At 38.4% G+C, this 17,918-nt stretch overlaps 2 protein-coding genes across 2 annotated transcripts; one reads left to right on the top strand and one right to left on the bottom strand.

Annotated features, from left to right (window-relative positions):
* Positions 1-194: 194 nt before the first annotated feature.
* Positions 195-9,925, bottom strand: LOC134743073 (pre-rRNA-processing protein TSR1 homolog). Its single transcript, XM_063676366.1, has 13 exons — positions 9,737-9,925; positions 9,273-9,543; positions 8,326-8,895; positions 7,791-7,959; positions 5,926-6,039; positions 5,492-5,610; positions 4,985-5,140; positions 4,338-4,461; positions 3,490-3,756; positions 2,149-2,238; positions 1,928-2,035; positions 1,219-1,339; positions 195-384 (listed from the first exon to the last, which is right to left on the bottom strand). The coding sequence occupies exons 1-13, from the start codon at positions 9,831-9,833 to the stop codon at positions 230-232; spliced, it is 2,361 nt and encodes a 786-aa protein (XP_063532436.1). The 5' UTR covers positions 9,834-9,925; the 3' UTR covers positions 195-229.
* A 586-nt stretch (positions 9,926-10,511) lies between these two features.
* Positions 10,512-17,901, top strand: LOC134743095 (protein transport protein Sec61 subunit alpha). The gene is made up of 10 exons (XM_063676416.1): positions 10,512-10,671; positions 10,821-10,888; positions 11,114-11,179; positions 11,675-11,885; positions 12,879-13,040; positions 13,875-13,970; positions 14,635-14,801; positions 15,248-15,388; positions 16,081-16,329; positions 17,185-17,901. Exons 1-10 carry the CDS (start codon positions 10,665-10,667, stop codon positions 17,446-17,448), a joined length of 1,431 nt encoding a protein of 476 aa, XP_063532486.1. The 5' UTR covers positions 10,512-10,664; the 3' UTR covers positions 17,449-17,901.
* The last annotated feature ends 17 nt before the right edge of the window (positions 17,902-17,918 follow it).

The following is a 17,918-nucleotide window of genomic DNA, read 5'->3' as shown; positions in this document are numbered from 1 at the left end:
TTTAAACGCCATGATCCCTTATCTGCGATGTGCGTTGCCGTGCCCAATGTGCCCATAGAGTACGCTGTCAAATTAACCGCAAGTACCAATGATGTTGGCGTGTGCGTAAAGCTTTTGGAAGATCAATTTTCTTACTGAGGTCACGAGGGTTGAAAATATGGGTCCTTAGGTCCCGAAAGACATTAAAAAACTCATGAACATAACTGTACATTTATTCGTCTACATATATCTATCCCTCCATGGCATCGGTCGCTGTATCCTTATCCGTGACGATGCAATCCTCGTAGTTCCATTTCGGGAACATTCGCTTGTAGAGGTGAAGCAGCACTGTGTCTTGAGACTTGAGCTGACCGTCGAATACGCATTTCATGTGCCCGTGAGTACCTAGAATAGATAAAAAGATATTATAAAGTAGTCTATCTGCTGCTGCTTCATTCTTACAACTAAACCGATCTCGCTCCCTACCGACGTGATATCGTGTCGTCAAATAGAATCAAATTCAATTCTAAATTTAAAATTTCAGGGTCGGTTTGGCTGGCAAATCTAAACCTGGTACAAAGATAGCCACGGATAGACTACTATGCTTTCAGGTAAGGTTAATTGGGTTGCATGCACCCACGATCTTGGCGTGTGAGTGACATGTTTGAAAGGCGTTCAAAGGATTAAAAGACAAATAAAAGCTGTAGACTTCAAATGAAAAATACTGATCCGCTTCGAGGCCTCTGTTCAAGAGATAACGTACTAAATTAGTTATTTATTATGAAATGCACGAAACTTCGAGGTAATTTTTAGTGTTTCGGCAGTAAGCATGGAGGATGTTAAAAAATTTCTTTGGAAAAGACCAAATATCAGTGATCTCTTCTATTCACCGGTGTAACGTCGCATGGCATAAAACCAGAATTATTAATATTGGAATATATAATAATAATAATAGGACTTTTTACCGCGGTAAGAAAACCGTCGTAATCTGGCTTAGAAATAAAATTAGTTTTTTTTTTCGGTACAAGCCTTACTATAGCTGGACAAGCAAATCTTGTCAGTACAAAATGGCGCGAAATTCAAATGTTCTATGGGACGATATCCCTTCGCGCTTACATTTTTTAAATTTGCCGCCTTTTTCTACTGACAAGATTTGCTTGACCAACTATAGTTTAATGTTCTAGATTTTTTTTCAAGTGTACTGATGGAAATCGTGTTATGCATTATTTCTAAACATACCTAGAGGTTCCTTGATGTGTCCAGTGCGCCCGTACTTCGTCCGCAGCTTGCACGGCTTGAAGTATGTTACGTCCTCTCTATTGAAGAACATGAATCTGATCACCGCGGATCTTTTGTTCACCTGCAAAGGAAAATAAACAAAAGATAGTTAAATATTATAACATTTTCTCATACTAATCATCATATTCTGGTAAGTTTGCCAAGAGACTGCGAATCTCTTTCTCATGTTTTTTCTATAATATTTTTTTCACGCTGGGGTTCGTGAATTAAGAAACCCTATATTATTATAAAATCAATACATTTTTACTTAGTGCTGTATTATTGTTTGCAAAAACACCAATGTCTAACTAATGTGTCTTTCACACAGCGCCAGGAATAAAATACGGTTTAACCATTCTTGTCTATGTCAACATTTTATCACATTTCTTTAATATTGAATAAGCTTATAATACTCATTTACCTCATACAGTAAGCGCGAGCGAGAGGGTTTTACCCACAAGCGACAGTAGCCCGAGCATAATTAGCCCTTCGCGTGGCAAATGCTCACAGCAAGACAGCAATATTGAAATTTAATTGACAGAAAATTGTAATTCCAACAACTGGACAATGATGTAATTGATGTCCTACCTAAAGTGTTATCTGTTCTAGTTGATAAGGCACCTAAGAGAATCTAGCCCAACCAAAGGTTGTTAGGGTCCATGTTACATACCTTGTATGGATGACCGGAGAGTACAATTCTCTTGACAATCAGTCTATCAGGGTTGCAAGACTGCAGCACTCCCGAAGCCACTAATTGCAGCTTCGTATTCCTTTTTTCCTAAAAATATAATTAAATCTTATATCATTATTGTTTCATTTAGTATTCAAATGTCTTCATACTCTTCGTATCAAGAGGAAAATGATAAATATGGGTTCAAAAGATATGTTTACCTTAAAACAAAGCACTGAAGATGGGCTGAACTGTATAGGTGCGTAGAATGTGGCCACGCAAGTTGAACCCGGTTGGAAGAATCTTTCATACTAAAACAATTAATGTAACAATAAAACAATTAATGTAACAATTATAAACGCAATCAGTTTACAAGGCCGATTGATCACACGACACGTAAATGTATTTTTGCAGGGAAACCGCGTTGTTCTAGACGCGTATCTATCCGTATTTTCTATAAAAAGGGACCTTATTGTCGATGGTGCTTACGCCATTATTAACGATGCTCCGATTATTATTATTTAATCTATTTATTATAATCAAATGTTAAAAATTATAATTTAACAAAGCTCCACAAAACTGTAATTAGTTTGACTGTGGAGTCAAGTATCAATCTCTTTTTACACTAAGTTATATAATTATTAAGTAGGTAACACACACACACACACACTTTGGAGTTACTTAATCTAATAGTTACATGAAAATATAGTTTAAGTAAGTAGGTATATCCAGGATGCTCTATCAGGAAGACAATCGCTTATAGCGCATCAAGGAAAACTATTTTTTTGGGTTCCAAGACTATGTCCCAGGGCAAAGTATTAAGTAAATAGGGTATACGTATAAAAATACAATGCCGTGCGACGCTGTGCGGCATAAGCGCCATCAACAATAAGGTCCCTTTTCATAAATGCCCCATATATTCTTCAACTTTATTCCCTCATTGTGATTTATCAAAACTTGAAAAGGCCTATAAAAATAGGCTAGGACGGCTAGGTTTTTCTTTAAAAAAATAAAAAATAAAATAGCGAGCTTAAAACAGGCTTAAAATGGTAAAAGAAATCGGGCGTTTAATTATTGTTATTAAGATTTTATTTCGTACATCAAAGATCCATAAATGATTAGTTAGTTTTAATATTACTTATCACTATGTTAGTATTGACAGAACAATTTACATTTAAGTATATACATTTACATTAAAAATTAATTTCTTAAAAGATTATAATAACTATTAACATGCTGGTTATTTATCCATCCGGAAGAATGGGGCATGCATTGAGGCCCAATACACAGAAGGGATTATAAATCCTCTCCAATTTCGGTTAGAAAACTGTTGGAGCTGTTTCTTAATCGGTGCATCTGAGATGCTGTTCGTTTTCTCATAATGGCGTAGAAATCGGTATTCGAAATAGGTATTTTAAAATTAATTAAAATACGAAGTTTTCCGAACCGCTTTACAGATATTTGTTGCGTTTTAAAACTATTCTACCAGATTCAGATATTGGGAAATTGGAAACTGTGTTGATCAAGTCATCATTTTTCCAATGTAAGACTAAATAGCTCACCTTATGTTTACCGCCATTAGTGTGCTGACTAAATATCGGGTTGACGATGAATCTCCTGTAGCCCACTTGGAAGATCAGCCGCTCCTTGCTCTTGATGGGGTCGTCGCTGGCGCCCGTCCGCTTCAGCACCACGTTCATGAGCGACACCTTGTGCTCGTGGGGGAGGAGACCGAACACGGAGAGGGGGGCGTTTTTGTTGGCCGAGTGGAAGGAGTTCCACAGGTCTTGGCGGACGTTGGATATGTGGATGGTTGCGTAGATTCCGTACTGAAATTTAAAAACAAATGTGACTTTTTTAACCAAAAGATACCACATTGTCGCTTGTAGATAAGGTTTATTTCAAATTGAAGCTATATGGAAATAGCGCCTAATCGGTTGTCGATAAGGCGCTATTTCCATATACAAAGACAATAAGTACCATTTTGGTTGAGAATGGCACAAATTTAGTTAAAATGGTTAGATAATGAGCAAGGCTACAAAATGGAAATTAATAGTTTAACCTTGGGTTGAAACTGTTGTAAGTAGGGTTACTTATATGATTGTAATGGGTATTACACCCAAAATATTATTTAGAGTAGTTCGAGTTTGAGATGGGTGCTTTCACTTGAGTCATAGATTAACTTATACTAGAGCGGTACTGTCATATTGCTTGAGTCAAAACTCTCTACTTTTCAGTTCGACTAAGAGTAAAATAAATATGCATTAAATTAAATTAAACATATGAAATGGACTCGTAGTATTACGTCTTGAAGATATATAAAAATTCTTCTGAAAAATAAAAATAAATTGAACCACATTTCGATTGCGACAATTCGTCGGAGCTCTAGTGTATGTAAAACAGCCGTTACCGTATTGAGGAGGCTGTCCTCCTTCTCCTTGTAGACGCGGCGGCGCGTGCGGTCGTAGTTCTCGAACTGGAAGATGCGCGCGTAGTCCGCCGGCAGGTTCTCTTTAGGGTCCCACTGAGATGACCTGTGCTCATACTCAACATATTTTATTCTACAATTAGCTCGTAGCTGTTGCCGCATAGACTAAAAATTTAGAACTATTGCTAAAGCTTTGACAACATAGCAAGGAAGGTCGAACCATACTGTTCTACCTTAGGGATGGCCAGGGGGCGCCATAGCCTTCAGTAAGAAGTGCATATACTTGGAAAAATTCGACCTATGCCGCCGTGGCCCGGTGGTCGAATGGCACAGGCACCTGCTGCGATAGCAGAAGACGCTGGTTCGACTGCAGCCTGGGGCACTGGAGGCATTGGTTACTTTTTCTTAGCATATGACATTTAATTTCGTTTAGTTTTAGGTATTTATTATTAATCGTATAATATTTGATTATGGCATTGTATTTGTGTTTTATTAAGAATAAACATTATGATTTATTTAGTTTATAACATAGCAAGGGTTTCTACATATGCTTTATGCGATTTTACGAGACTACAGGTCTCTCATTATTAATTTAATTATCTGTGCTGTGTGTTTTCAGCAGTTTTCACCTGAAGGACTCAAGGCCGCGGTAGCGCAGGAAGCGCTCCCTTGCCGGGATGTGCTGGGGCGTGTCGACTTCATCAGGGAACTGCGCGTCCTGTCGGGCGGCCGCCAGTCGTTGGAGCAGCTCGTGTTCTTCCGCGGCGTCTATTGTTGCGTCGTATCTGTAAATACAATGAGTGTCATCGTACATTTCACATTTTAAATATCTACTTAAAGTCAAAAAATACCACTTGTTCGTAAAAGGAAAACTTCTACCCTGAGAAGACCAGCGTAATAAACTCGGCAGGCATACATTTGTTATAATGAAAAGTGCAACATTTCGATGTTCTAGACTTTCTAGAGTTTTGAACATTTCGTGTATAGAAGAAGGCGTCGAGACTGCACCAAAACATATAATATTAACACAATAGTGCAATGCTGTAAAAACCTTAACAACAAAATTGCTTCACTTTACTTCCGACTCTCATTCTTATCTAAGTATCATTAGATCATTATGATAGATGTACAATCACCTGTCGTCAGTAGGTCCCATCTCAGACTCAGTAACAGATTCAAAATCGTTATCTGCGTCCTCTTCCTTCTCTGAGCTGGACTCTTCGCACGACATGAACTCTTCGTCCTCATCTTCTTCCTGTTAATATTTTTTTTTTAAATCAAAGGCAGGAAGCATCTAGCTTTGAAGCACTGCCCACATTGGAGATTACAATAGAAGTCAAAGATTAAAGATAAGTTACCATCAAACCAAACATCTGGTGGGTTTTGAACCAAAGTAACCATCAGTAGTAGACAATTCTGAACCCTACAGAATTATCTACTACTGATGGGTGCTTTTTTAGGCAGTGATTTGCGGTTTTTTAACATGCCCATTAATAGTTAAAGAATATTAATGTAGTTAGGTATACAATGGTATTCAAATTTAGATACAAAAACGTTAACTTAAAATTACCTCGCTCCCGCTGTCATCGCCAGAGCCCTCACCCTCGGCATCTGACTCCACGATCCAAGCCGCCTGGTAGCTCGACCATCCCTTGGGAACTTTTTTCACCTTCTTTGTCTTTGTCTGCAAGTCAAAATGTACCATGTATAATACGTCAGTAAATTTGCAATTTGCGAAAAGAAGAAGTAAATAGTAACAGTGTAGATCTAAAAAAGGCGTTTGATACGGTCTCTCTCTCCACTCTTACACAAAAAATGGAACGAATTGGCATAAGGGGTCTGCCTCTCCAATTGCTGAGTGACTACTTGCAGGGGCGTACGCAAAGAGTGAAAATAGGAGACTACATAAGTAACGAAACAGATATAACTTATGGTGTCCCCCAGGGAAGCTTCTGGGGCCCACGTTGTTTCTTATATATATCAATGACTTGACGAATCTCAAACTGCAACGTGGGCACATCGGCTCTTATGCTGATGACACAGCTATAGTGTTCGATGGAGAATCCTGGGAGTCAGTGTTCAGAAGTGCAGAATCTGGCCTCCGCAGAGTGGCTGTATGGCTTAGAAATAACCTCCTTACATTAAATGCCAGCAAAACTAATTATATTTGTTTTAGTAAATATGACTGTTCGCAACCTAATGTTAACTTAAAACTAAAGATACACATGTGTACCCAGGATGATCCTTGCCCCTGTGAATGCATCGAACTGGAAAAAGTAAAATTTACTAAATATCTAGGTGTACTACTTGACCAACGCCTCTCATGGCACATGCAACTGGAAAATGTAAACAATAGAATAAGAAAACTTAACTGGATTTTCAAGATGTTTAGATATATTACTACTAAGGAACTACTGAATCAACTTTATATTACATTGGCACAACCTGTCATGAGTAAACATTATGATCACTCATGACAGGTTGTGTGTGTGTGTGTGTGTGTATTACTGTCTGGGGTGGCGCTGCCAAAACAAAATTTTTAGAGGTGGAGAGAGGGCAACGTTGCCTGCTCAAGGTGATGTACTCAAAACCATACTGGTTTCCTACAAAAAAACTATATGAAATTAGTGACCAATTAACAATCAGGAAGCTGTATGTTTTGAGTGCAACACTCAGGCTACACAAAACCCTAGATTTTTACCCTACAATTGAAACCCGTCGACGTAAAAACAATGTTACCCCCCTATCATGCTATAAATCTATGTTTGCCAAAAGGCAATATAAAGCACAATCGGCATACATGTACAACAATATAAATAAGTTAATCAATATCTATCCATTACTGTTGTATAAGTGTAAGATAGAACTCACTAAATGGCTGAAACAACTAAGTTATGATGATACAGAGTCATTATTGTACCGCATAAATTATTAACTATACATAAATATATTGGCTGAACACATACGCAAATCCACACACGCGTGCACTCGCACACACACATACACACACACACACACACTTTTATTAGGCTTTATTTTTTCAATTTAATTAGGCTAGAACATTAATGAATACCATAAATACCTAAACTATAAGTTAAAATTATAAGTAGTTTATAAATAACATCATCATCATGTATACCAACAATATTTCCTAAATAAAAAAGACTGTTATATTTATAGAAGAGCGGGGCATCCTGATACAGGTACATTCACCTAAAAGGAAGTCCCAACCACTGATGGCAATTTGTAGACTAAGCTTACAAGGAAATAAAACAATTTTCATTTTCATTTCATTCACATGGAAATTTTATTCACTATCGCAAATACTCAAAAATATTAAGGAGATGCTGTTTTGCAACTGCACCAAGCCAGAATTGGTGGAAAAAGCCATTATCTCCAACCATTAACATAGAAAAGGTAAGGGTAATAACTCACTTCTGCATTAGCTTGTGCTATCTCCTCCTCTGTAGGCCAGGTCTGCTCAGCATCCATTGGATCGGGTACATTCTCCGAGTCCAGGCTTTCCTGTTTAGCTGGATCAGCCACTTGCAACACAGATACCTTCACCACCTCCGCATCCATTGAGTCAGGTTTAGTATTTTCTCTGTTGAACAATAATTTGAACATAATATGAGGAAAATGCTTTCAGAATAATATTTATTATTAAGTCATTTGACTTCCAAAGTAATACCACAGAATAAGCAATAGTATTATCATACAGAACGGCCACGCACCGCCCCACCCCGACTCGAATTACCTCGCTGCACGACAGCAGATTGACAGCCGTTTGCCGGCCGCCCAGTACTATTTTTAAGCAACTTACTCACACAATGATGCATGCCGCGTGTACTGACGTGCCACTCACATATAGAAACGCAAGTGATTTTTGATGTATGGCGTGTCTGCCCTGTGGTAATAGTAAAAACATTATGCAATTTAGATTTGATGATAAAGTAAGTTATATACTTACTTGCCCATAATTAGTGGGTGAGGATCATCATGTCCATCTATTCTTGACATTTGAAAGTCTCCCAACCCAGTTACATGAACCAAACCATTCACATCCAACGGCATTCCTTTCAGATACCCGCTGACTCTCAATGTACCACTTTCACCTTCTGCGTCAGGAACATACTCAAAAGACTCAGCAAGCATATATGGTCTTTTCTCCCTGTGATGTAATATATTACGTTTCTGGTTACCAATCCTACGCAACACATTCAAACCATCTGAACTCTTATCCAACTGCATAATTTTTTCTTCTGGGAGCCATTTGGATATCAGCTTTTGCACATTCTGCTTTTCTGTGGTCCGTTTTTTAGGGTTTACTCCTTCAATATCCATGGCTACTACCACAGGGGTCGGCATTCCTTGTGCCATGGATAGGGCTAGAACTTTTTCACCCCATTCATCAACGGGTTCATCCAGAGCTGAGCTGATATATAAAACAGTGTCTGCTACTTTGAGAGTATCAAGAAGAGCCAATTCATTGTCAGTTTCTGGACAGATAAAAGAGAAGCGTTGCTTGAAGTTGGGCAAGCTGAAACCAATGCGTTTTGCTACACGTGAATAGTTACAAAGGTAATAAAGTTTTCAAAACGTAAACCTACTTGTTAATGTCTTGATGATTACTGAATACAGGCAATATCAGTTGTCAAAACTGCCTGCCTGCTTATTAAATATATTAATAATAATAAAATGTTTAGTTTATTAATGTTTTTTAATGTTTATTCTTATAATATGTCTGTAAACATTTTTAATTACACATAAAACTAATAGTTAAAATTTACAATGTATCTATCTAACAGCTAAGAAAGTTAAACTATAAAGTAAAATTGTTTTAATTAAAAAAAACAGTTCCCTCAGGTTTAGACATTTTTTAATAACTATTTTTTATTTAATGCACTGAAAGTTTACCCAATATGCAGGATGCCATTTTCAGACTGTGACACCACAGCTCCTTCAGAACATGTCCTCAATATCGCAAGCGCGGACTGAACATCAAGTTGAGCATTCAAAGGAACCACACACACCAAAAATGGCGGGTTCCTAGTGCCCCCTAAAGCGCGCTTTTTAGATAACACCTCTTCGCGCTTGTTTCTACGAAGCTGAAGAGCTTGGTGACGACGCTCCTCCTTTTTAAGGATATGACGGTTACGGCGAACAAATTCCTTTGCGTTTACTTTGCCTAAAAATGAAAAAAGTGCGTGAATTATCTAGGGACTTTCATTAAGTATACTACGAAAATCCGGACCATAAAGCAATATAAAGATTGGTTGCAAACTTAACACAAATAATTTATAACTTCAAGACAATTATTGTAGCTGAATTCTATAAATCTATACAAAAGTTACATTAAAAGTGTATACATGAAACCTAACCTTTAACGGCAGCGGCGATACCACGCTTAGACCGATGGCGAGATTTATGAACCTTGTTGCTCTGCTTCAGAGTACCCGAACGATGCGCTTGCTGCATTTTTGTCGGTATATCAGTAATAATATCTGGAGACCACAATTATTTACTAATAACAGCACATGGCGAAACTTACGGATGAGTTGAGTTGACAGGTTGACAGTGAAGTGTGACACTGACAGTGACATAAGTGACATTTAACAACAGCTGTCATAAAATAAATTCTATCTAAGACAGATGTTAAAATGTTGTATGTTTTTACAGCCCTACATTTATGCATGGTTAAAACTTTTACTTGAACAACTTTAGATACTTGGGCCCCATTCGCACGAGCTTAAAAAGCGTTGCGTGTGTGACGCAAGAGCGAGAAAGAGATATCGCTTTCTCGCTCTTAGTTATGGTGCATCAAACACGCAACGTTTTTTAAGCTTTCGTGCGTATGGGCCTTAACGCTATTCGACATACAATTAGAAACGCCGCAAATTTTTCCTTTAAATTAATAAACATGAATTGGGAAACAAATACAAATTATTATTTAGAAACCTTTAATATGTAAGTGAGGGTGTGAATAATAAGCAAAATTACTACTTTTGCTTGTTTAAAAAAGTAAGATTTGTTCTAATTAGAAGAGTTTTAAGAAAAAACATGCAACATTATTTTCAAAAAAATCCTTTTATTTTCATTATTAGGGCAACATTATGCACGCCAACATCACAGGTCACGTGACGTGACGTTGTGGACGTGTCATTTGTAGACGGCTCGCTGGCGGCGTTGCGCACGCTTATTTTCACGAAAGTCTAGTTGGAGTGTTACTAATGAACAAAAGTTGAATGGTTTTAGTCGAATTTACCGGTTAATATTATAGTTAGGATAGTGAAATCTCAATAATTCAAGATGGGAAGTGAGTATCGTTCATATTATTAAAAATTAGCCAGAGATTTTATTCTGATCTACCGACACGTATTATCTTCATATCGGATTCAAATGTGAATTTTAATTTCAAGTTATGTGTTAAACGTGTAACATATTGTGTTTTTTTCTCTTTTTCAGTCAAATTCCTCGAAGTCATAAAGCCGTTTTGCAGTATATTACCGGAAATCGCAAAACCGGAGAGAAAGGTAAGTTGATCGTATATATCTTGGTATTTCCTAGCTTTTTAGTTCACTTTCTCAATGAATTAATCTATTAATGCTTAATATAAGTTCAAATAGTATATAGATGGTTCATTAAGAAAGTGAAAGTAGCGTATTCGTGGCGCACCTTTTGCCCCAAAAAGTGTAACTGTAAATCGCTATACATACGGTAATAGAGATTATTTCTAACTGAACTTGTGTTATTTCCAGATCCAATTTCGGGAGAAAGTACTATGGACGGCAATCACACTGTTTATTTTCTTAGTATGCTGTCAGGTAAGCCAATATATTTAATTCCATATGCTTCTCTTGTAAATGATAAGGATTAACCCTATTTTCAGTTTACTGTTATCATGCCTAAATCTCATTATTAAATGACTACAACATACACTGAAGGAGCACATATCACTGCTTCCAGCCTATTGTCCAGTTTCTAATCACACACCATGTAATTCATGAATAACTACACAAAATATTAAGCATAACAAGCATGATCAACTTATGAGCCACCTCCACACATATATTACTGTCTGAATACAAAACCAGTTTGCAAAGGACAGGGTCGTTTACACATAAAAAAAAAATATTTTTATTCAGTTTTTTTTACATGTTCATGAAAAATACAGATTTTTAAACAAAGTAAAATTGTTTTTCAGATTTTCTTGCAGATCTTGGTTCTTTAAAAGCTAATTTGCTTATAAGTTTTAATCCAATACCAGAAACCATTTTGTAAGTCACAGTGTATGTATTAAGGAATAACTTCCTTTCTAGATCCCCCTATTCGGCATCATGTCGTCAGACAGCGCGGATCCCTTCTACTGGATCCGTGTGATCCTGGCATCCAACAGGGGCACCCTCATGGAACTTGGCATCTCCCCCATCGTCACGTCTGGTCTTATCATGCAGCTGCTTGCCGGTGCAAAGATCATTGAAGTTGGTGACACTCCAAAGGACAGAGCACTCTTTAATGGTGCCCAGAAATGTAAGTGAAATTACATATTTTAACCAAGATCTGATATCAGTAGCTTATCAAAAAAACTTTTACCATTGTTTTCTGTTGTGATCTAAAGTATTATGTAATTTTGGTATACAAATACCAGTATTGTAACTTAAAATTAAACATCTTTTCAAGTTTTCACATCACGAAAATTTAAACATCAAGAGTACTAAACAAGCTACTTTCAAGTATAGAGAAACTGAAATTACTTGCAGATAGGAAACAGAATAGTACAGGCAAAATGCCAATTCCTTTCACCTTAGGCACATTGCCAATTTATATTTACACAATATAAATAAATGATTTAAAATCCCAACAGTGATACATATAGATAACTGTACCTACACAAAGATTGTTGAGAGCCTTCAATTTCAATTGAAATAAAAGAAACTTTTTTTTAAATAATGATCTAAAATAATCTAAATGATTACTAATATAATGCCTTCTAATTATATCATTTAAGTTTAGTTTTGAGAAGTTTTCATAAAAAATAATTATAAAAAATGGTTTGATTTTTACTTAATTAACTTATTTAATTGAATGATAATGGTCTAGCTGGCTAATAAACAATCCTATCAATTAAGTGACACAAGATATTGCTAATGTGTATTTGACAAAGAAAGAAGTACTTATACACCACTTTGTAGTCCTGTGTTTTAAATCTTTTTTTATATTAAGTAACTTGCTGTTTTATTTATTGTGACGGGATATATCTTATATCTTATCAAAAAGAAATATACTGTATTAATCATTGGCAGTGCTTTTGACAATATTTTTTTTTTAGTTTATTTAGAACACAAACAGTCACATATACAAATGGATTTGGATTTGGAATTTGTTCGAAAATATGCGGCAATTATGCGGCAATGATAACATTTGTCAAAAGTCTGAATCTTATTAGTGTAAGAAGATAATTAAAACAAATTTTTTTAAAAAAAGTAACTAAACAGCAAAGTATAACAATGTTGTATTCCACAGTATTCGGCATGGTGATCACGGTGGGCCAAGCCATCGTGTACGTGATGACCGGCATGTACGGCGAGCCCAGCGAGATCGGCGCCGGCGTGTGCCTGCTCATCATCATCCAGCTTTTCGTTGCCGGTCTTATTGTGCTGCTTCTGGATGAGCTGCTGCAGAAAGGTGAGTGAAGTGCCTTCCTTATCATAGTGTTTTCTGGTTGCAACTTGAATAGCCTGAAATTTGCTGACACTGTTTTTTTGAAAGTGAATGCCTGCTGACCTGTCAAACCAGAAGAGGTAGTCCTTATTGGGATTAGTCCAGTTTGCTTACGATTCTTCCTTTATTTAAGGGCAACTGAAATATCACATCATATTACAATCCTAATACCCAAGAAAGTCATTTGTACCTACGAGCCACGGTTTGAATTCACATCCTTGATTTGGAAAACCCGCGTACTTTACTGTCAAGCCGTATTATTTGGTTTGGTCATTTGGTGGTGTAAAAAAGGCCATGTCAATCTTTGCTTCGAATTTTTAGAGCGTCAAAACTTTTCATTTTGATTTATTATGTAATTCAATGTTACAATTACAAGTGAACCAAGCTCCACAAAACTAAATTTAGTTTGACTGTGGAAGGTATCAGTCTCTTACTTTACTGACACTGTTACTGTCGTTACTGTCGCGTACTTTACTGTCACTGTTACTGTCGCGTACTTTACTGTCAAGCCGTATTATTTGGTTTGGTCATTTGGTGGTGTAAAAAAGGCCATGTCAATCTTTGCTTCGAATTTTTAGAGCGTCAAAACTTTTCATTTTGATTTATTATGTAATTCAATGTTGCAATTACAAGTGAACCAAGCTCCACAAAACTAAATTTAGTTTGACTGTGGAAGGTATTAGTCTCTTTTTCTTGCTTTTTCTACTCCTATTCAGTACTATTTTAGAACATAACAATTGAATGACCTTTGATGTTCAGCCTACCTACAAGTAAATGTTTCCATTTCTTTTTCTCCAGGATATGGTCTCGGATCCGGTATTTCTCTGTTCATCGCCACAAACATCTGCGAAACCATTGTCTGGAAGGCCTTCTCACCTGCTACCGTCAACACTGGTTAGTATAGTATTTTGACATAATTACTATAAGTTTTTTTATACAAGATACTTTTGTTTTAGCTACAGTACTTGTTTGAATACTTAGAGAACATTAATGCAAATGTCCTAACGGTTTGTTAAACACTTACTGTGCTTGTAACTCTGCCCACATGAGATACAAAAAATTTTTTCCCTTCACAGGGGATCAATTTCCAAATATTATGTAGCCTATATTCAACTCCAGTGCTTAAGATTTCTACATGCCATATTCCATCAAAATCGATTCAGTAGTTTTTCAATGGTAACTCATAAGTGTGTCACTTGATTGAGTCACTTAGTACGGCATTAATTGAAAAAGTTTCAGTCTGTTTTGTCGCCTATAAATGGCCCATTTAAAGGTCTGGAACAGAGGATACATGACAGAATAATAGCTCGTTATGGCTAGGAGCCTTACCAAGACTGCCTTAGCAGTGTCACACTGACATATTCGCTAACGTCTGCGTAAATTATTTTCTATACATCTCGCTCGCGCTGAGTACCTACTGCGAGATGCATAAAAAGTAAGTTACGCACGCGCTAACATTCGCTGACATGAATATGTCAGGGTCAACCTGGTGGGAGTACGACTTGTGTGTCGATAAACGGATCTGCTGACCGTAGTGTGTGTGTGTGTGTGACCGCAGGTCGCGGCACGGAGTTCGAGGGCGCCGTGATCGCGCTGTTCCACCTGCTGGCCACGCGGCCCGACAAGGTGCGCGCGCTGCGCGAGGCCTTCTACCGCCAGAACCTGCCCAACCTCATGAACCTGCTCGCCACCGTGCTCGTCTTCGCGATAGTCATATACTTCCAGGTCTGTTCTAACACTTACAACTCGACTAACACCCGACACACAACACCGGACCGGACAGACTGAATAAACGAATTGGAAATCAAAATCACAGTACCTCTATCTATACTTTACTGTCGGACTGTGGAGTATGTCTCTAGTGTGATCCTAGAAAAAGGTTTGGGCCGTGCAACAGTAGTGACACGTCAAACATACCCATTAGATTAGAGTCAGAGATCAATTAATTAGTACAGCTTTTTCATTGGGACTTGTAGGATGTAGTATAATTCTCTCCATAATCAATGACCATTCGACATCTATGATCTTTAAAAAAAAACAAACAGCCCACCCATCTTTAACATAGGTGAACCATCAGAGTATGTGAACCACAAGCATACCATGTAAAAAAACTAGCTTGTAAAACAATATTGACTACCAAATATTGATAATAACGATATTTTTCTTTGCAGGGCTTCCGTGTAGACCTACCGATCAAGTCTGCGCGCTACCGCGGCCAGTACTCGTCGTACCCGATCAAGCTCTTCTACACCTCCAACATTCCTATCATTCTTCAGTCTGCGCTCGTCTCTAACCTCTACGTTATCTCTCAGGTGAGTTCTAGTTTTCTATACCTTTTGACGTGGATAATCGGAAATAGCCAATAATTTTATGGATGCCGAAGTTGAGTTAGTAAAACTATCCTTTTAGTACGACTAACCGCAATTTGTACCTGTTAATATTTAAAAATAAATACGTATAATTGTAATTCGTCAAAAAATTACTAGTGTAAGAAGCTTGGCAGTTTTCAACTGTCGGGTTTCGTCCAAAACTCTCGCCTCCTGACATCTACCGCAAGTAAATATTAGTCTTCGGTTGACGACGTAAGTCGCATAAGGCTTCACATGCATAGCAGAATAAGCAACCAATTGTCACTTACCACCTAAGACACTATTGTACCTACTTATTCTTTGCAAATAAATACTTACTTACTTACTTACATGATACGGGCAGAACATTTACATAAAGAGACCGAGACCGTAGAATCTAACACACAGTCTTTGTTTACGTGTTACACACGTGTTATCAGGCGTGGCCCACTCCGCGAATTCGTCGCGTCGGTACAAGTACATGCGGCGCACACCAATTTTGGTGTCTATCAGTAGTAGGTGCCGCGCACCGCTACGGAACGGACGCTTGCTCGCACTGGCGCTTGTATCTCTCATTTTCTCGTAATAGATGCGTTTTGTTAGTACTACGAGTATTATTTATTCTGTGGTACTATTAACATTCTGTTCGTCGACAGATGTTGGCCGTGAAGTTCAGCGGCAACTTCCTCGTGAACCTGCTCGGCGTGTGGGCCGACGTGGGCGGCGGCGGGCCGGCGCGGGCGTACCCGGTGGGCGGGCTGTGCTACTACTTCAGCCCCCCGGAGTCGCTCGCGCACATCGCGCACGACCCGCTGCACGCCGTGCTCTACATCATCTTCATGCTGGGCTCCTGCGCCTTCTTCTCCAAGACCTGGATCGATGTGTCCGGATCCTCGGCTAAGGATGTGAGTACAGTTAATCGAAAACGACACTATCCGTCGACCAAACTGACGACCGAGGTCGTAGCACTATCTCTCTCACTCTTGCCGTGACCACGTAAGCATGAATGAGAAGTTTTACGACCCCGGTCGTCCGTTTGGTTGCGGGATAATATAGTTCTCGTTCCCGAGTATTCCCGAAACTAATAGCGCTAGTGTTTGCTAGGGCGTGTAGTGGCGTCAGCGTTTGGCGTTTTAAACCTACGCAATTATAGAGCGGGCGATTTGCAGATTATGCCCAGTAAACATATTTAGCCGACGTTAGCCGATCATGACACACTCTAGCGAAATATATTAACCCGTAACTACGCAATTTTACTAAACAGCGTAACAGAAGTTTGTTCGACAACCTAACTTCATAACCGCACCGGCGTTATCGATAACTTTATCTACTTTTACGCTTACGGTTTTTGAAGTATGTTTAGTAAACGATTAAATTAAAAACTTTGCAATATTAAACATGTCGCATGTTGATGTTGAGGCATACTTACACGACTATTATACGGTTTAATTTCCTTCAATAAATTAAATTAAAATTGAGAATAATCAGACAACAGTACATAAATCAATCTATTATAAACTAATAATATTTCTCTGGTCTTGCACTAGATTTTAAATTTAATCCATCTCGTGAGCGTTTTGGGGTCAATTGTAAACCTGCAAGATTTAGTTTTACAAATAAAAATGTAAATACTCTGTACCAGTACAACAAATATTGTCCAACACGATCTCCCCTAAACTGATATTACACTACAATCCCGAACGAGATTTGGTCATATCAGAAAGTACGGTGTGTTTATAGTGTTGTGTTGTCATGCGTAGGTGGCGAAGCAGCTGAAGGAGCAGCAGATGGTGATGCGGGGGCACCGCGACAACTCCATGATCCACGAGCTGAACCGCTACATCCCGACGGCGGCGGCGTTCGGCGGGCTCTGCATCGGCGCGCTGTCCGTGCTGGCCGACTTCCTCGGCGCCATCGGCTCCGGCACCGGCATCCTGCTCGCCGTCACCATCATCTACCAGTACTTCGAGATCTTCGTCAAGGAGCAGGCCGAGATGGGCGGCATGAGCACGCTGCTCTTCTAACTACTTCTACGATACGATGTGGTCGGCGGCGAGGCTACCGCGCGCTGTCCGAGTGTCCGCGGTAGCGTCGCCGTCGGCGCTAGTGTGCGCGACGCGTGTGTGGGTTATGTGCTATTTATATCAAATGAACTTTATAATAAAATAATTTACGAGAAGTACAGACGTTGTTTTTGTCGAGCCTCACGTCTATTGTTGTTCTCTAGTTGGTAAGCTTTACTCGGTCGGACTTTGTAAAGTTACTTGCGAGAGTATTTACTCTAAGCTCGTGTTGGATTTATTATAAAAGACTTAGTGTTAAGGATTTTGTGACGTATTTTGTTGTGAATATATTGTTTCTTCACTGAACAGCACGCAGAATTTCTGTTGGTCCGGTCGGATGTGATAGTTTATATCTTACGATAGTTACGTATTACCACATGACAGTTGCAGTGTATTAAAATATTTTAGAACACATTTGCTTTTTTACTTTC

Source organism: Cydia strobilella, chromosome 7 (genome assembly GCF_947568885.1).
Source record: "Cydia strobilella chromosome 7, ilCydStro3.1, whole genome shotgun sequence".
Lineage (NCBI taxonomy): Eukaryota > Metazoa > Arthropoda > Insecta > Lepidoptera > Tortricidae > Cydia > Cydia strobilella.
Note: the sequence above shows the minus strand (reverse complement) of the source record. Positions and strands in the feature narration are given on the sequence as shown.